This window comes from Alosa sapidissima, chromosome 5, assembly GCF_018492685.1.
Source record: "Alosa sapidissima isolate fAloSap1 chromosome 5, fAloSap1.pri, whole genome shotgun sequence".
Classification (NCBI taxonomy): domain Eukaryota; kingdom Metazoa; phylum Chordata; class Actinopteri; order Clupeiformes; family Clupeidae; genus Alosa; species Alosa sapidissima.
The window spans coordinates 18,733,834-18,753,933 of NC_055961.1; the positions used below are offsets into that span (position 1 = coordinate 18,733,834).

Here is a 20,100-nt window from a genome sequence, read left to right on the forward strand (position 1 = left end):
GCCTTTTCATTAGCGATTTATTTTTGGGGCTGTTTTTTGGCTGTGAGTCTCTGAAATGATATCCAGCGCCTCTCTAATGAAACACAGCAGCCCTTCAGGGGAAATAATAACCCTCATTTCTTCATATTTAGCTGATTTTGTGCATGACCTCTGCAGTAACTGAGCTCAACCTGCCAGGGCCCATGGGGGAGGGACTGCAACCTGGGGGGATGGGGGGTTGGATGGTGGTGGGGGCTGTTATTATGAGCTGAGGAGATAATGTGAAATGACTCAGTGTGACTTCATTAATCTACGAGGGCCCTGGACGAGGCTCTATGGTGCCATTCTCCTTCAGAGAACCGCCGCGCTGCTGCACAGTTCCTTTTACCTTGAAATAACATTACGGAAAATCAGCCTGAAAATCAGCGTAGAGAGAGAGAGAGAGAGAGAGAGAGAGAGAGAGAGAGAGAGAGAGAGAGAGAGAGAGAGAGAGAGAGAGAGAGAGAGTCAGGGCTAGGGGCTAAGAGACAAGGCGTCATTAGGGGGAGGTTTACGTGGACTTTAACACACACCGGAGGTGGTAGACTGGGGGCAAGGGTTGTTCCTTTCCATCACTTTTGCCAGTGACTGCTTTTGAATCAAAGACTAAAAATAAAGCATTTTGTTTGTGTGCCTTGTTTGGATTTTTGAACAGGTGTGATAATCATCATAACTAGGAACCACACGCTACGTTGTACTCTATGTGTTATTGAAGACATGATTTAATGTGATATAAAAGAGTGTGGAAAGTGGGAATAGTTTTTTTTTCTTTCTTCCAAAACTACAACTGACGTCTGTGTCCTATAGGATATACAGATCTGCACGAGGGCAGTGCAGGTCAAAGCGGCATCAGCAGTGTCATTACTGGTGTGTGTGTGTGACAGCATACAACCCTACATGCTGTCACAGCGACAGAAATACCAGCAAGAGTCTCTGTACAGCCGTTAAGAATCGGACGGACCCCATCTCTAGCGTGGGCTCTACGAACTGAGCGTCAACAACTAGGCCTTTGCCGCTGTCCACGGTCCTGAAGTTAGAAACGACAAAGCGACTCGCGTCTGTCCCTCACCGCTTTCTTTCTGATGCTGTAATTCCGTTACGTCACAACAGAGCCTCCATGGGACGACTAGGAAATAGATTTGTGCTGAACTGCGTCAAGGGTGTATTTAAATTCTGCCTTTCCCTTCAGATGAGCACGTATCCAGCGGTTGATTTCTTTTCCATCTCAACAAAATGCCGAATTCAATTCCTACTAAAAGCTGCGACGGATTGGATGGATTTTTAACTCCCGAGACATCTTGTAGACATGATGCGGTTACCAAAGTAGCCTAGTGCTTTGGGGAAGGCGATTTTAAACAATATGAAAAATGACTTTTTTTTTAATTAGCCTACATACAATTTCCTTAACACTTCAGCAAGCTGCACTGTAAAACATGCTCCTATGTGTAAGATGGATTCTATGGAGTTGGTCTAAGTCATGACTAAAGATACCAAAATGCAATATGCTACATGAGAAATAGCCTACATCACGTATTCAGTCCATATGCGACTGTCAGCGAGGTTTAGCAGTTTCTCTGACTTAGAAATAGATTAGGTAATAGGCACATTTATTGTATACTTGCGACCTCTGCTGGATGTCATCTACTTTTGTGTCAAGCATTTTCACTGTGGACAGGGAACGTTTTAAAATCCTGACATGAACATCAGGCCTATAATGTATATATTAACGTTACTAATTTATTGATGGTAGTGTTTACAAAACCCTAACGTGACTTTATTGACTTATCGAAGAACTAAGTCTATACAAAAATAACATATGTTGTTTGAGACACATTTGTTGATTGTTAAGAATTCTATTTTTTTTCTTTTCTAATTTTGTGTGGCAAAAAGTCAATATGTTAGGTTATCTATCAGTGATAACTGATTAAAAAGTTTATGTATTCAGATGGATACAGGACCTGCAGTTCGTCAGATTCAGTGTAGGCTGGATCCTTCTGTTGCTATAAAACCACCACACACACACACACACACACAGCATCTCCAAAAGTGATGTGACATTTTGATGAGCAATAAGGACAATACCTTAGAGAAAGGCCCAGCAAATCTCCAAAGTTCATTAAAACCAAAACCTACAAGGAAGAAAAGTGCACACACACACACGCAAACACACACAATCTTGGAGAACAAAGCTGGCAGGCAGGGAGTGGGCAGAAGTTGTTTTATTAGTGTGACATCTGTGAATGTAAAATAAGAGGATGACACAACAGATCATACAAAGAGAGTCCAGAAGTCACTGCTGGGTACTTCATATTAAAATGACTGTTCTTCAGCATTGGTTAATAACACAGTGGAGTGATGTGATGGCTGCGGTCATTAACAACACTTTAATAATAATAATAATAATAATAATAATAATAATAATTCCATTTGTATGTTTTACATATACAACAACTAGCTGCTTTACGAAAAGCAAAATAATACAATATCATCACATGTATGTACAGAGTAGTAAATATATTTGATTTGTACACAAATATTTACAGAAGTGAAGCTTACACTGTTAACAAAAATAAAAAATAAAAACAAAACACAAACAAAAAGAGACCAATAAATGAGTCTATCTAAAGTTTTGCATAACCTTCAAATGTGCCACATTTGAAGATATTACACACATATACACACACAGCCAATGCGACGCGTGACTGAGGTCAGCTATTCATGCAACTTTTGACTACCCTTCAGGACACTATGGATGCCCTGTTTACCTCAGCTGGGGTGGGGGGCTCAAACTGAACCAGTATATCTCCTTCAGTCATCCAGAGACATTTCACCCCATTAGTCTACAAAAGGTGTGATCATCCTAAAGCCTCATCAGAATAATGGCTCTGATGAAAGCATTCTTATGCAGTGAGATTAAGATTAAGAGGAGGCTGATGAATTAACTAAAGTGATGGGGTCCATGTGGTGTGTAGTCAGTGGATAGATAATCCAGTACGTAAATGCACTTCAGAAAAGCATTTCTGATTTCAAAGCCCATTTTTTGTGCACCCCTAGGAGCTGTTGTGTTCAAACGGTGGTCTTTACTAGTTTGGCTATTATGACACCACCTGCAGACAACATTTAAGACACCTTGCAGGGTAGTGGAACAACTGTCTGTGTGTGTGTGTGTGTGTCAAGAGGCTGGCACTGAGCATTTTCTCTGTTGCATGGTGGGCTCTGCAAAAACTACAAAAAGCTTGAATGTATGCTGCATGGCGTGACAAACAGTGTGTTCATCCGGAGTGCAAAACGCAACAGCACCGCCTGGTGGACAGCATGGGAACCACACCCATGGGAACAACCTCTTAGTCTAAAATATTCGCTTTGATCTTTCATTCTATTAGGAGCAGACCACTTCAGCTTGCCTCTGGCTAGTGAGGATACTGTGTCATGTAAAGGATAGACAGTTTGGACTATCTGAGGACTATTTGGCGCATATATATTGTTTACAGCCAACACTTTTGGGAGAACAGGGATCTTCAACACCTGTTGTCCCGTGGCACAAATCACATAAAAGGAAGCTAATGCTAGGTGTGCTATATAGTGTTGTGTGTTTGTGTGTTGTGTGTTGTGTTTTTTTTTTTCACCTTTATGCTCTGCCACAATAAAAGAGAGGGAGAGATTTGGCCTCTGAAAAAAGAAAACTGAAATCTGTCTGGAGTGAAGAGTTTTTGGAAGTTGAGGTATTCCTTGGAAACCATTGCACACAGTTAGTTCATGCTAGTTCAAGAACACTATCTAAGCGACAGAACCTAACCAAGACATTAAGATTTACACATAACGCTTGATGTATGGCTTTAAGGAATGTGTCTGTTCATATGGTTCCCTCACTGAAAGTGATTCTATCTCCCAGCTCATACTGGTCAGTGCAGCTGCACCATATCGTTTGTTTGTTTGTTTGTTCAGAACGGAGTCCTTCAGAGCCACCAGCACTCGGCGGCATTTCCTATGCTTTGGTTTCACACAATAACAACATGACCAGCTCTCTAATACTTCATCAGTTTGGTTCTGTAGATTCAGTCACTCCTGAACAAACGTCAAAAAGAAGAAAAAAAAAAAACAACAAATGAAAATAAAACAAAAACCAAAAGCAATTTCCCTTCGCATGCTCTCTTTACAAGGGCTGCACTGTCCACACAACGCCTCGCAATTCAAGTATTACAAACAGCATGTGTAAACAAAAGCCATGTGTTGTTTGACTTCATTTTGATCTGTTAATTTGATCTTTCTAAGTATCAACACACACATGCACGCACACAGGTGAGATCACTTAGTGTGCAGTGCTCTTACACTAAAGGTTTGGGGCAATATGGCTGAAATGCTATGGAGAGGTGACTAGGTAGTTTAAGAGCCTCTGATGGTTATTAGGACAGTGCCTTCTTTAGCAATTTCATTTCAATTTTTCTTTTACAATGAATAAAGTGCATCCTTACACACTTTTGCTTTTGTTCTTGCATCAAATACTATATTCAGTCTTGTTGTGAATACCCTATATTAGTATTAACACCACACTGTGAACAGAGGCGCCAGGATAAAATGTACACAGAAGAATAAAACTCAGATGCAGACAAGCCCCTGTCATTGGCACAGGCGTTACATATTTATGAGCAGCCCATGTTTGGCACTGACGAAACCGAGAGGAAATCTTTCTCCACACACACACACACTCACACACACACAGATCAAGATCGGGCCCAAACCTGGCCGTGGGGAGGGAACGATACCCTGCGTTCAGCAGAATCAACTGAATCAAAGTTAGCCTCCATGTCTGGCCCCTGTGCAGACATGTACATGTTGGGGTTTTAGTTACATATAGGTCTGAGAGATAAGGGTGGGAGAATAACAACTAAGATGAATGGAAAAAAAAAAAAAAAACAACAACAAAAACAACGCTCTACATCTCAGAGGGGTTGTGTGTGTTTCTGTGTGTGTTTCTGTGTGTGTGTGTTGGAATGGACTATTGAGGGAAGACGGACGTAATACAGAGCAATGAGGACACTTGCTTGCATACATGCTGGACCCCCCCCCCCCCCTCCCGGACCCACAGGAGGACTCATTGACCCTCTTCTGTCCCACGTCACTCCCTCTGAGTGGAGTGCTTCAAACCCCCCCGTTTGTTCTTCACCTACATATTGACTTATCGGGACGGACAAGAACTCTCCCTTGCAATTTTAACTCTTTAGTCCCACACATAGGAGCGTGACAACTCCAAAAGGACTCTGAGTAATGCAGTATGGTTAATACGTTTTTGTTTATCTCCCCCACTTCCATTAATCAGCCAAAGGCAATGACTATATACACAATAAATTGTTATAATGTAGTGTACTGATTTATGTGTAAATTTTACTCATTTTTCTTCAAGAGGTATTCCATGTGTTTATGTTTGGTATAAATACTGAGCTTTATGCAGGCAGGGTGTCATTGTTGATTGTATAGGAGACTATCATAGGTTGTTTGTACAGTTGGTAGCTGTATGTACATTTGATGCAGAGCAGTACCACTTCATGAGACCACACGGGAAGGTTTCCTTTTCTTCATTTTACAACAACATCTGAAACCCCTGGAAAAGGCACACAATGAATGAAAAACATCCCAAGGTGTGTGTGTGTGGGTGCATGTGTGTGTTTGTAATACAATAAGGGAATCTGCCTTGTGTGTGTATTTGAGTGTAGCTGTGTGCCTCTGTGTGTGTGTGTGTGTGTGTGTGTGTGTGTGTGTGTGTGTGTATGTGTGTGTAATAAAATGAGAGAATGAGCCATCGAGAGAGAGTTCTCTTCCACATATTTTGCCTTATGACAGGAAGGCCTGTGGGGTCCTGGAAAAGACCTCCTAAGACTACCGTGTGTGTGTGTGTGTGTGTGTGTGTGTGTTTACGTGTACTGTCCTCTGTTCTCACACTCACACCAAGAGCTCAGACGGGCTTCCAAACCTGCCCCACTCTGACCACCAGCAATGCAATACCAACACGTGCAGTTCATGTTCAACAGAATGGAAGCATTCAATCGACTCACTGAATCGACTCACTGAAAGGGTCCGTCAGCGCTGGACTCTCTTGGAGTCTGTTTTGGTCAGGACCACAAGACCGGTGGCAGAAAAGTCTGACCAATACACAGAGGGCCCGGCTCCTTTACGGAAGAGGAAGAGCGGCCGTGAAGGTGAGGTGGGCACCGACGCAGATCTTGTGATACGAAAGAGAAGGATCGACACGGGCGACAACATCCTAACAACAACATCTGTCTTGTGTCCATTCTCAACACCTCACCCTCCTCCAATCAGAAAAAGTCTGAGGTCTCACCACCCAACCCTCCACCAATCAGAAAAAGGCTAGGTTCACCTTGAGTCCTATGTCTGCCATCTTAAATCGTCTGTAAAGAACATGATCCCATTAAAAATGAACTATAATTAAAAAAAAAAAAAAAAAAAAAAAGACTGATGTGCAAATCGAAGAATACTTCCGTTCTAAAACAGAACACAGTCAACAAACATAAGAGGTAAAGAAATGGCTGCCATCTCCACGGTGTCCTCTGAGCCGTTTCAGCGTGTCAGTGCACTCTTTTAGTGTCAGATTATGTCAGATAACACACGAGTGTGTGTGTGTGTGTGTCTATATATATATATATATATATATATATATATATATATATATATATATATGTATATGTGTGTGTGTGTGTGTGTGTGTGTGTGTGTGTGTGTGTGTGTGTGTGTGTGTGTGTGTGTGTACCAACCGACCAACACACACACTCCCTTAAAGAGGAGCTTGCAAGTCATCCAAAAGCAAACTGAACACTGGACCCTTTTAGAAAAAAACAACATGAGACTCTGCTCCTGGTTTCTCTCCCACAGAAGCGTTGATCTTCAGGCGTTAAGAACAGGACGTCTAACCAAGAAGATGGAGAGGGTTTAAAAAAAAAGCCCAATCACTGGCAAAACCAGGTGGCTGCCGGTTAGGTTAGCTAGACCACTGGTGTGTCGTGGCATAGAGGGTTGGCATTAAGACGGGCACCCTGGCCCCCGTGAGGCGCTGGCACTGTCGGCAGGGTCACACCAGCTTCTTGATGCTGGAGCGCTTGAAGCTGCCAGTGCTGCGTTGCTTCTGCACCTGACTGGCCGATCCGTGGCGTGCCCGGCTCCCGCTGCCGCCGTGGCCCGAGGTCGGAGACAGCTCCACATTCTCCTTGTCGATGCCTGTCCATCACACACACACACACACACACACACACACACACACACACACATAGGAAGTCAACACCAAGAGGAGCACATGTTGAAATGTATGATTAAACCTATTAAATGATTATGATGACCTATAATTATGATTAAACGATAAACAGAGATTTGAAAACTATTTTAAAAACATTTACAGCAGAAGATGTGACGTCTCCAGTTGTCTTATTCTGTCACCGCGGCAACTACCCAAACTACCAACATATGAGAGCAGCAGGGATAGATATTACACATAGTACACTATTGATTTAATGCCGTCATGCTAACCATTCCCTGCTCAGGTGCACACACGCACACACAATTATATTGTGCTTTTCTGCACTGTGTGTGTGTGTGTGTGTGTGTGTGTATATGTATTATGGACATATGGATATATGTATTATGATAGAGGGTTCCACTAAAATGTGTGTGTGTCCGTGTGAGAGGGGGGCAGGTGGGTGTTTCTGAAGTACCTGGCCGGCTGAGGGGTGGTGAGAATACAGCAGACTTAGAGCAAGGCAGAGAGGCTTCACAGACACACAGTGGGAAAGAAACACCAGTGAGTGACCATGGCAACCCAAAAAGAGGAGTGACACAAAGCAACATGATTATCAACAAAAACACAAAACAAAACCAAAACAAACAATAAAAGACAAACTCAACAGGTGATCAAAAAACCATGACAAACCCAATCCAACACTGAATGAAAAAACAAAAACAAACAAATCAGAATCAGATATGCAAGTGTATATGAGAAGAGTGGGATTGTAGAAAACAAAGATTTCACTTTCAAGATGAAACAAGCAATCACTCTAAATTCTAAACTTTAAAACGGATCAATCTGATTTAGATATTTGCAATAGAGGTATAACAGAGGTTACAGAGTTGCTATAAGGTTATAATAGCGCTTAGAGTTGACAGAAAAGTATAACAGAGCTATAGTTTTGCTATAAAGGTATAACAGAGCTTATAGATTTGCTATAGAGGTATAAGTGGAGTGAGCAGGTTTCAACACAGCACTAGGGGACACAGGAAGGAGTTCACTAACTATGTAGTAAGGGTCAAAGGTCACGGGACAGCTCACTTACACACTGCACATGATCACTACACCCCAAGAGACAGGGCACCCAAAACTGACCAGCTCAGTCCTTCTCATGCTTGTGTCAGTAGCACACCATTTTGTTTTCTCGTTCAAAAGTTCAGAAGAAAAAGTGGAGTGCGTTTTCACTTCTGGGTGAACTGTGCCTTTAACACTTAAATCACTACTGCATAGCGATCAGCAAAAAGGTCGATCAGATTTAGCCTCTACAATGTTTTCTGCTAGTGTGCCAATTACATATAGGGGGAAGGAAAGGGTCCATAAAGTACCTCACTTCCAGAAAAACAAAGGATAGCTATGTTCACTGCAACCGGGGGAGGGGGAGAATCAAAGAGATGAAAAATGAAAAGAAAAAAGAAAGTCTGTTAGAGATGGGAACTGAAAACACAATGACAGTAATCATGCTACATGCTTCCCCACTACTCATTTCTCTCCTGTTTCCACGGCAGCACAGCCCCCTCCCTCCCGAGCCCACTGGAGGTGGAATACGAGAGAGATGCATTCTGGGAGTACGACTATTAGCAGGCCAAAGGTAATGGGTTTTAATAGGCCTAGTTCTACAATGGTCCACATAAGAATGTCTGGTTGCAAATTACCAATGAATATTTCAATGGTTCAATGCAAATGTATTTTTATGTGACTGCACTGACTTTGCACAGCTATATTTCAAGTAGGATGTTTAAAAGTATTTTAAATACACACACTCTCTTTCTCTAAATACACACACACACACTCTCTCTCTCTCTCTCTCTAACTCACACACTCACATACTCACACACACATTACAACAAGGTAGGAGAACACAGAGAGAGAGATTAAAAGTAGGTGTGTGTGTGTGTGTGTGTGTGTGTGTGTGTGTGTGTGTGTGTGTGTGTGTGTGTGTGTGTGAGAATGTGGGGAACATAGCTTACGAAAGAACTTAAGAAAGAAAGAGAGAGGCAGGGAAAACATCCCAGTGGTGTGGTGTGGGGTGTGTGTGTGTGCAGGTGACCTCTTGACCTCTCTCACTTGACCTCTGACCTGGTGCGTGCTGCGAGGTGGCCAGCGATGTCATGGAGTTGGACAGGTTGAGGTTGGCGGCGATGCTGAGCTGGCTCTGGACGGCCGGCGGGTACGGCGAGGTGGGCGTCCGCAGCGTCTCCTCACTCGTCTCCTCCTCGATGCCCGGCAGGTAGGAGTCCACCAGCGCGTCCAGGAACTTCACGATCAGCTCCGCGTAGTCCGGGATCTGCGTTTGCTGAAGATGGATGAACGAACAGAGACTCTACAGTGTGTCCAGAATCTTCACTATCAGTGGAACACGAGACACGCTGACCAAATCTACTCTTATACACATACATGCATTTCAAGAGTTACATTGATAACGGATATTTGGTAAATGTTTGTAGCATCTCCAAAAGTGATGTGTGACATTTTGATGAGCAATACATTTTGCAAGGACAATACCTTAGAGAAAGGCCCAGCAAATCTCCAAAGTCCATTAAAACCAAAACCTACACGGAACAAAAGTGCACACACACACACACACACACACACACACACACACACACACAAACAGAAAATCGCTATGAATCAAATCTATTTTTCTCTCCTACAGTCAACCTCAAATGAAAATCTTTAGTGTGCCTGTCTTTGGATGTGGCTGAGTATTAGCTTTGTTTCGGTTGTGTTGTGCTGTGCTATCTTTGGGTTATCTGACCTTCACTGAGTCACCTTTCAGCTGAAAGATATTGATGTTTTTTTTTTTTTTTTTTTGATGGATTTGGAAAAGCAACTTTGAGCTTCAAAAAGGTCTTTTGTCACAACACAGGTGCTGCTGTTGCTATTTATTTATTTCTATTTGTAACACTTTCAAAGCAAGTGCAGGTCATAGAGAAAGTATGTGTCTGTGTGTGTGTGTGTGTATGAGTGAGTGAGAGAGCCAAGTGAGAGTGAGTGAAAGAGAGAGAGGTTTTACTTTGCAGGTAGGAAGGCTGATACTGCGGAGGAGACTCCTCGTGATAGACCACACTCTGGACGATGCCATGCACTGGGTTGAGCAGGTTGGGGTCTTGGCACATGGACAGGAGGGTGTTGATCTTAGAGTCCAGAAGGTTGTGTCTGAAACCACAGCAATACCTCAGCCAGAAGGCAGACAAGCCACCAAAGGATTTAAACAGCATACGTGTGAAACTTTATGGAACCATGAAATCAATTCCCAGTTATTTACAAAATATTTACACAGAGAAAGTGTTTAAATTGTGTAAATAGCTAATACAATATGCAAGACACTGTCATTTGACTATTTACTACTAATTAATTATTTACACCATGAACATATTTCTTATTTCATTTTTAAAGTATATTTTGGGGACTTTTTTGCCTTTATTGTGACAGGATAGTGAGTGCCTGACAGGAGATGAGTGGGAGAGAGAGATGGGGTGGGATCGGGAAATTACCTGGGTTGGACTCAAACCCAGGTCCCTGTGGGCATCTGGACCCGAATGTGGAACGGGCGCTGAGGTCAGTTGTGCCACAGCGCCCCCCACCATAAAATTATTTCAATTGTGTAAATAGAAAATGTAAAGTAAGGCAAGCGCCAACGCTCTACTGTTGTTGACTACAGGGTGTTTTGTCTCTAAAAAGTTCTCATTCTGTTTTTTAGGTAAATTATTAGACTTACACAACTGGGAAGACCTTTGGGAAGACAACGCTGGCTTCTGCTAAGAACTCATACAGAATCCTCTGGTCAAATTCATCTGTTGTGTTCTTCACCTGAGTGGCCTGTTTTTAAAGAGAAAAGCCATGTTGTCAGACATCACTGCTGCTGGTTATTCCCTGTGTCTTTTAGCCCTTAAAGGTGTACCATCACACTGCCGGTGTGACGGGAATGTTGGAAAATGAACGTTCGACATAGGATCAACAATTCAAGGTTCTAAAATTCTATGTTAGAATGTTCAAAAACCCACACCTTTAAGGGCTAATGTCCACTATGGAGGCAAAACTTGAGGGTCTGACCCTCCGAAGAAGTTTTGTCTATTTACATAGGCATTCATTGGGCTAGCCTACATGGTTTGATATGTCCTGAAAAAGTCCTGTTTGCTGTTGAACTTGCGCTTCGCCTCTTCTATGTTTATTGACAAAGCCATTCATTATAGCCCATATAAAGCTATCCTCCGGAAAGTTCCCAGATATTTTGAAACACCTGTTAGCAATCTCTGATGGCGGAATATTCAATGGGTATCCGACAATATCTCAGTGCAAATTCCAAAATTGTTTGTCTATTTATTTCCACGGTTCAACACACGAGATTACTGAACACCCAGTTAATAGAGATAGATAGATACTTTATTGATCCCCAAGGGGAAATTCAAGGTCTCAGTAGCATACAGACATCACACACAACATGCACTTACAGCATAAAGGGTAAATATAGTATATACATATAACAAAACTCCACAGTACAATAGAGACAGTAGAAGATAAGAACTAACAAAACTAAGTATACTATATAAATTAAATACAAAAATTCCACAGTGTGCTTGAGGATGATCAAGCATTAGACGCTTGCAGTGACAGGGCCAGGACTGGCCTGTAGTTCTGTGTGCATGGTAAGGTGCTCAAGAGAGTGAGTGTCATGGTGAAGGTGCAAAAAGTAGTCCAACAGTAGTCCAACAGTGCAAGAATAAGGTCTAGAGACCAGCATAAATAATATGGACAAATAAGAGAGTAATGTATAATGTAGACAAGGTAATATAAAAACTATGTCAGTGCAAGAATAGGTTGAGGTAATAGGGTTACAGCCATTCAGTATTGTAGCAGAAGTAATATCACTATGTGTACATTAGCCTATAATACTAGAACATAGTTTGGCTGCATTGGCTTTATTAATTTCTGCCAGTTAGTGCTTTTTCCCTGTGTATAAGTTAAAGACTACATGCATTATTGTGTTTGACACTGAGGATAGCCCATCTGAGACGGTGGTCTGGTTCATGACGTTGTGAAATTGAGAATGCCACTCCGACTAAATCGTTTAGTCTATTTCTTTGTATTGTGAAATTGAAATGAAATATGGACTGTTGCAATCAATAATATGTTGAAATTAATTAAAAGGAATTCATTTCTATGAAAAATCTCTGTCTGTTGTGTGTGTCAAGTTGCCTATAGCCTATGCCTACCGTGCGCATACTGCGCAAGCGCAACTAGCGCCTAGGCTATTTAATTGTATTGCCTTTAGGCTATGCGCGGGATGTGCCAACTTTTTATGAGATAGAGAGACCCCCTTAAAGACAAAAGAAGGGACTTATTTTCGCAATAATGACCGGCGTTCTATACATTATCCCGCTTATTACACGGCTACTTGCCAAAACGAAACAATAAACTCCCCACGATATGACTATTTAGCCTACATACAGTAGCCTAGGCTATAGTCTATTTGTAACAGTTCATCGTGACTTTTGCTGAGAAACAAATAGTTCGCAACAACACACGCTGAACTTGAATCAAACATTCTTTAGAACACAACTGACAAACCGTCTGCTTTTCACTTTTGAATGAAGTTCCAGTAGTTGCGGAGTGATATGAAAGACCTGAATTAGAAGCACAGACTCCGTTGCCATTGACAGTGGTCATTATTTTTTTCAGAGGTCCTCTAGTCGAAAATAATGACCGCTAGAACTTTTGGGAAATCCCATTCAAGTCAATGGAGCGTTCTACTTGCATTGCGAAGAGGCGTGTAATAAAAATAATTATTACACGGCTCTTCAGAGTGCTGCGGAAAGTTCCATTCACATGAATGGGCCTTCCCAACGTTCGGACCCATGTTAAATCTATATAAATCACCGGCAAAGTATATAATCACCGCTGTCAACAGCTCCGCTGCGCGTCGGGGTTCTGTTCTCCCTGTCGGGACTTATTTTCTGATAATTACCGGCGGACAATACATTATCCCTTACATAATTGATTGTTTGCACTGATGATGGTCTGAATGGGACCCAAAACATTTTGCACTTTGGTAGCACTTTGCACTTTTCACCACTTGATGGATTAAAAATCAACTCTTTTGCATGGGCAACATTGGTGTGCGAGTTCATTCTTGATTGAAGGACTGTTAGAAAATAAATGACAATATAAAGCTCAGGGGTTCTAAAACTTATTTCAAAATAAGGATTGGAAAGATAAACTAAAGAGCAACAGAGCAGCTTCTCCTTGGACACAGACTTCTGAAGTTCACCTACAAAAAGGACTCAAAGCTGCCATCTTTGCCCATATAATGAGATCCGGGTGACCTATGGCAAGTTGCATTGCAAGTTAGTTCTGGGGTAGCAAAAGCAATGTTCGCCGTCTTACCGTACCAAAGATCACAGTACCCACTCAAAGGCAGAGTACAAAATATGTGTAGAGCAAAACGTCTGCATTTTAGACTTTTTCGTCCCTGCACGAGTTTAACATGTGCGTGTTATTTTATGTTATTTTCCCATAGGAAAAATTGCAAGATACCAGATCTCCTTACATAGTTGTAAGGATGCAAAGATGGCAGCTTTTTGTAGGTCTATTCGGTCAAAGACAGCAGTTTCCTGTTCTGGCCACACCCTCCAGGTAGCAAACCTGCATATATTGATTGATGGCCCAGCCACAAGAGGGAGATGACTCAGACAACATGCGTAAGAAAAGATACTAAAATTTACACCAAATGGACAAATTCTGTTAAAGCAGTGTCTAAAAAGAGAAATGCGTGCAATGACCATCATGTTGGGGGGATTTTACGGACTGTATACAGGATTCAATGTAACTGCTCACTATGGAAGTGAGAGTCTAGGGGATCAATAAATATAGCCACAAGCAGCCATGACGGCCCGAGAACCGCGACCCGTTTCGGTTCCGCGATCTGTGACGTTTTGTCATCCAACAATGCACTCACATGTGGTGTGTGTGTGTGTGTGTGTGTGTGTGTGAAAGAGAAAGACAGATGCTGAGGTGGATAGAGAGAGAGAGAAAGGGAGAAAGAGAAAGCAGTTGAGGAAAGAGAGAAGTGGTGTGTGTGCAACTGACCAGCACGGTGAGAAGCAGGGCCTGGATCTTGGGGTCGGTGAGGACCTCTTCGTCCAGCAGCACGTTGGATTCCGACAGGGACACCTTCCTCAGCTGGTGGTGCTGGGACATGCGCTGGGGCTCTGGGACACACAGCAAGGAGGTGCAGATTTAACACAACACACTCAGTGCAGATTTAGGGGCCGTCTACACGACGCCGGTTTTTGTGAGTTTTTGTTATCGGTTACGCCTTGCGTGTACACGACGCCGGCAGTTTAGGAGACTGTAACCCATAGTTTTTGAAACCGGCTTCCAAAGTGGGAATTTTTGAAATCGCCGGCTAACTTTCGCTGTGTAGACGCGTGTAGGTGCGAAGCCAGCAATTTTATGACGACATAGCCCCACCTCTCAACTCAGCCACGGCACTCGACCGGACACGCTGCTTGTCAAAACAAACCAAACCATTTGTTTATCATATTAAAATGTTTTTTTCTTTCCCCTGTCATGATTTATGTGCACAATGTAGCCTTTTGTGGCTAAGTTAGAAGCACACATTAGCTTAACTTAGTTAAACATTAGCTTACTGCATGTTAATGTTTTCTCCAGTGGTGCCTAATGGACCTAATGCAATGCGTAGGCTAAGCATTTGAAATTTCACATAGCAGTCACATACCTTGAAAATTAACTTTATTAGTTTAACAGTTGAATTGAAAACCGAATTGTCTGTAGTCTCCTTATTTCATGCGACTGCTTAACAAACTGTTTCAACAATGTTTTCTTCTACGCGATTCACGTGAATTAAACGTGAAGCCTCTGCACGGCCGGCACCATCGACTGGTCTGGCATATGCACTACAGCACATTTAGCCGGTTACACCTGTGTGTGTCCACGCAAGTTTTTTCTTTACCGGTGTTGTTAAAGGTGTGAAAGCGGTAAGAGAAAATTCACCCGGCGGTTTCGTGTAGACGTAGCCTTAACATAACACACTCAGTGTACAACACACCATAACACACTCAGTGTACAACACACCACAACACACCCAGTGGAGATTTAACACAACACACTCAGTGTACAACACACCATAACACACTCAGTGTACAACACACCACAACACACCCAGTGGAGATTTAACACAACACACTCAGTGTACAACACACCATAACACACTCAGTGTACAACACACCACAACACACCCAGTGGAGATTTAACACAACACACTCAGTGTACAACACACAGCAAGGAGGTGCAGATTTAACACAACATACTTAGTGTACAACACACCATAACACACTCAGTGTACAACACACCATAACACACTCAGTGCACAACACACCATAACACACTCAGTGTACAACACACCACAACACACCCAGTGTATAACACACTCAGTGTACAACACACCACAACACACCCAGTGCAGAATTAACACAACACACTCAGTGCACAACACACATCAACACACCCAGCGTACAACACACAACAAAACACTCAGTGTACAACACACAGCAGTAGGCAGATTTAACACAACACACTCAGTGTAAGACACACAGCAACAAACTCAGTGTACAACACACACCACACACTCCATGTAGGACACTCAACAACACAATCACTGTACAACACACAGCAATAGGCAGATTCAGCACAACACAAGATGTAAATATTCATTATGTACAACACAACGCATATCTGTTTGTGTTCCATTACATCTGCCTGGTGCATTGGTGCACCTATGGATGAGATCCTATGCATTACAGAGAGGCTACAGAGTGATTTGTATATCATTGCCTCTGTCTGAGTGGTGGACAACTATAAGCAATGGGAGGTTTTGATGGGGATTTGAGGTACAAATGCTGCTTGTTTACATCTGACATGGGTTGTCCAAGTCTACTGTGTACATTGGTATAAGTAGAGACAGAGGCAGAGCATTAGAGACAACATCAGGTCCATTTTAAAGAGACTGTTTTAATCTGGATCACTGGTCAGCTGAGATCCAGAGGCTGATGAGGACAGACACTGGACTCGGGTGGACTCACTCACCCATCTCGTAGTCATTCTCTGCCACTCGGCGCATCTTGGGCGGCGTGGTGATGCCCGCCTCCATCTCTGCCCTCTTTGGCGCCTTGGTGTCGGGCATCAGGTGGTCAAAGCTCTTCCTCGTGCCTGAGGGACCAGCAGGCCAAAGACAAACAGGGAGTAGAGTTCATCCGCCATGACATACATGCATCACTTATCTACACACACACACACACACACACACACACACACACACACACACATCACTTATCTACACACACACACACACACACACACACACACACACACTAGAGTGTGGCTACCCGACCCGAGCCCGACGGGTCCCGTCGGGTCGGGTTCGGACAAATATTTAGAAATTATAGTCCAGTTCGGTTCGGGTTTGGACACATGGGGGCGATATGCATTGGAAGCTTTACATTTAAAATTCCTTATTATGTTGGGTATCCAACAGGTCTGCTTTACATGATGCAAATGTTTGTTTGTTGAGAATAAAGTAAAATGTAAAAAAGACCTAATAGCGTGCAAGATTTGTTTATCGTGACTAAATGCACACGCGTTGTCATGACTACATAAACAAATGTTTATGCACATTTCGCACATAAGCACAGTCTTGGGTGACGTTAAAAAAAAGTTGTTAGCCTATCAGGAGATTTTAAGATTATTTGCGTTGCATACTGTGGTAAAGACATAGGCTACCGGTAGGCTATAAGGTCGTCTCGTTCAACTGGATGAGGATTTGCTCGAGTTGCCCCAATTAACGTCGATGCTGCATATGGATCAGTGACAGAGGCACTGTAGTTTCAAAGACTGTTGCAGTTCATTTCAAGACTTTTTGTCAATGGTAAGACAAGAATTCTATTTCAATAGGCTATGCTTGCTTGGGCCTCTTGTGTTAATGTGCGCTGTGTGTGACCTGCGTGCGTGCATGCTCATCTGATTCTGTAGACAATTTGTTGTGTGTTCCGTTTAATGGGCTAACGTGAATGTTTAATCACTAGCATGGGAATAAATGAGGCATCATCTGCGTCGGGCTCAGGTCGGGTTCGGACATAAAAATGAAAATGCCTGTCGGGTTCGGACCCAACTCTGTCGGACACGGGCCGGGTTCGGACAGAAATTTGTGGCCCGATCCGCACTCTAACACACACACACACACACACACACACTTACTGTATCTACACAAGACTGATCTAAAAGGCCCTGAGATTTCTGCCTTTATAAGAAAGATATTTGTTAAGACTTCTATACTTTGTCTATAAATGCCACTGCCTTACTGGTATTACATACAATCCCTTTAAATGGTCTCTGCATATACATTTTTACATCAATATTTCCTAGTTTATCAGACAGTGTAATTCAAGTCCATGGACTTGCTATATAGTTTACGCACTAACCCACAATAACCAACAAAAGGAAGGGAAACTGCACGTGTGTGTGTGTGTTATTGTGTGTGTGTGTGTGTGTGTGTGTGTGTGTGTGGATAAGTGATGTGTGTGTAGATAAGTGATGTGTGTGTAGATAAGTGATGTGTGTGTGTGTGTGTGTGTGGATAAGTGATGTGTGTGTAGATAAGTGATGTGTGTGTGTGTGTGTGTGTGTGTGTGTGTGTGTGTGTGTGTGTGTGTGTATGTACAGTATGTGTGTGTATGTATGTGTGTGTGCTAAGGGAAACTGCACATATGTGTTATTGTGTGTGTGTGTGTGTGCGTGCGTGCGTGCGTGCGTGCGTGCGTGCGTGCGTGCGTGTGTATTTTCTCTCTAGGAATCAACTCAATGTTCTTGGTGCTGCTACAACTTCACAGAACCACACTATAATCAGTGAGGCTAGTTAGTCAATAGGTGGGTTTACATGGACACTTTTAATCCAATTAAAATCGGAATAATGGCTCGATCAGAATAGAAATTATACATATAAACAAATAAAACTGTCGATCCGATTAGAATTAATCGGAATGAAAAGGGTGGTGTATTCCGTTGTTATTCCGTTTAAACGGCCATGTATACGGTCAATCAGGTTACCCGCTGTAGCTTCTCAAGCAAAAGCAAAGAAGCAACGGCTATTCTGATCAAAGATTCTAAAGCGCAGGAGAGCACCTGATCAGAATAGAACGTACCCCACGTAAACAAATTACACAAAATTTTCATTCAGAATAGTTTCATTGGAATGACAAAAAAAAAAACTGTCCATATAAATCCACCTAGTGAGTCCTTTAGCACATTCTCCTGTAGTTTCCCTGGCTGTCAGTGGCCCTGCTCTGCTGTGATTGGCTCTTGTTCTGCTGTGATTTGCTCCTGCTCTGCTGTCAGTGGCCCTGCTCTGCTGTCAGTGGCTCCTGCTCTGCTGTCAGTGGCCCTGCTCTGCTGTCGGTGGCCCTGCTCTGCTGTCGGTGGCTCCTACTCTGCTGTGAGTGACCCTATGTGTTCTCCTGAGCTGAACTTACCCAGCAGCTTCTTGGTGTTGGCCTGCGATGGCTGGCCCATGTCCAGGCTCATGGACTTGCGGGTGCGGGGGCTGATCTGACCCACCGTCGGGTAATGGGCCATCAGGTACCGGTCCGACACGTTGGGTGAGGCCCATGGCTGGTTCTCCCGCAACGTCCTGAAAAGGAGAGAAAACAAGGAAGGAGGGAGGGAGGGAGAGAAAGAGAAAGAGAGAGAGAGAGAGAGAGAGAGAGAGAGAGAGAGAGAGAGAGAGAGAGAGAGAGAGAGGGGGGGGGGGGGGGGGGGGGATGCAGATGAGGAAAGATGAGATGGGTCGAGTTGAGGTATCAGACCCGAGCCAACTGTGATCATGCTAGCGCTGCTCCACAACAAATACATACACTAAACACACACACACACACACACACACACACACTACACTAAATGGACGAAAGACAGACAGGTTGAAAACTCTTACCTGCAACTGGGGTCACTGTGCTGCACAGAGTAGGTGTCCATGGGAATGGTCTCCATGGTGATGTCCGGGAGCAGCAAGGACTTCCTGTGTTTGAGGCGGCAACGGCTGCGCACTTCCTCGGAGACGGTGAGGAGAGCTGAGTGAGGAGCACACACACACACACACACACACGAGTGGTCATCAAACACGCACTTCATCAACACCACCAACAGCACTTAAGGACAGTCATTACAGACCTCTGCACGCAGCGCACACACTACTCAATCAATAGGCATTAACTGGAGTCTGACTACAGCACAGAGGTCACTAGAGGTTGAGTCTTCCCATCTTCTCATGAGTATTTAAATAGTGTGAGCATTGAAACAGAGCAAGTCATTCACTGGGTAAGTACTTAAAGAGTGTATTTAAAGACTGCAAGAAATTAAAGAGGGTAAGAGTTTAAACAGTGGCAGTATTTAAATGCTGTTTCTGCATTGCAGGAAACAGGGTGAGTATCACTTCAGCCTTAATGTACTTACACAGGATAAATATTTAAATGATGCAACCCTGCAAATATTTAAATAAATAAATAAATAAATAAATAAATAAATAAATAAATAAATAAATAAATGTTTACTTACGCAGGATAAATATTGAAATGATGCAACTATTTAAATAAATAAATAAATGTGTCATCATAGGGTCGTTCCTCAGTACTCAAACAGTGTAAACATTTCTACAGTGCTCTGTGAGTATCTGCATGCTGTTTCATCGCTGCAGCACCAGGGGGCGCTGAGGAGCCATGAGTTCCTCT

At 43.0% G+C, this 20,100-nt stretch overlaps 1 protein-coding gene and 2 long non-coding RNA genes across 9 annotated transcripts in view; 1 reads left to right on the forward strand and 2 right to left on the reverse strand.

Annotated features, from left to right (window-relative positions):
- LOC121709215 lies at positions 1 to 1,073 on the reverse strand. Its single transcript, XR_006031867.1, has 2 exons — positions 901 to 1,073; positions 1 to 394 (listed from the first exon to the last, which is right to left on the reverse strand). It is a non-coding gene; the product is annotated as an uncharacterized LOC121709215 (long non-coding RNA).
- Positions 1,074 to 4,252: 3,179 nt separating this feature from the next.
- LOC121709212 lies at positions 4,253 to 4,715 on the forward strand. The gene is made up of 2 exons (XR_006031864.1): positions 4,253 to 4,396; positions 4,443 to 4,715. It is a non-coding gene; the product is annotated as an uncharacterized LOC121709212 (long non-coding RNA).
- Positions 4,716 to 6,735: 2,020 nt separating this feature from the next.
- The window catches only part of nf1b (neurofibromin 1b), a 72,519-nt gene continuing 59,154 nt past the window's right edge, over positions 6,736 to 20,100 (reverse strand). For 2 of the 7 annotated variants that reach the window (XM_042092395.1, XM_042092394.1), the window contains 9 exons: positions 19,308 to 19,443; positions 18,850 to 19,007; positions 16,412 to 16,534; positions 14,393 to 14,514; positions 11,025 to 11,125; positions 10,320 to 10,462; positions 9,809 to 9,855; positions 9,383 to 9,599; positions 6,736 to 7,245 (listed from right to left, as the gene is read on the reverse strand). In XM_042092395.1, coding sequence (XP_041948329.1) covers positions 7,100 to 7,245; positions 9,383 to 9,599; positions 9,809 to 9,855; positions 10,320 to 10,462; positions 11,025 to 11,125; positions 14,393 to 14,514; positions 16,412 to 16,534; positions 18,850 to 19,007; positions 19,308 to 19,443 — 1,193 coding nt within the window. In that variant the 3' untranslated portion in view covers positions 6,736 to 7,099. The other 5 variants (XM_042092391.1, XM_042092389.1, XM_042092392.1 and 2 more) reach the window with 4 other exon arrangements.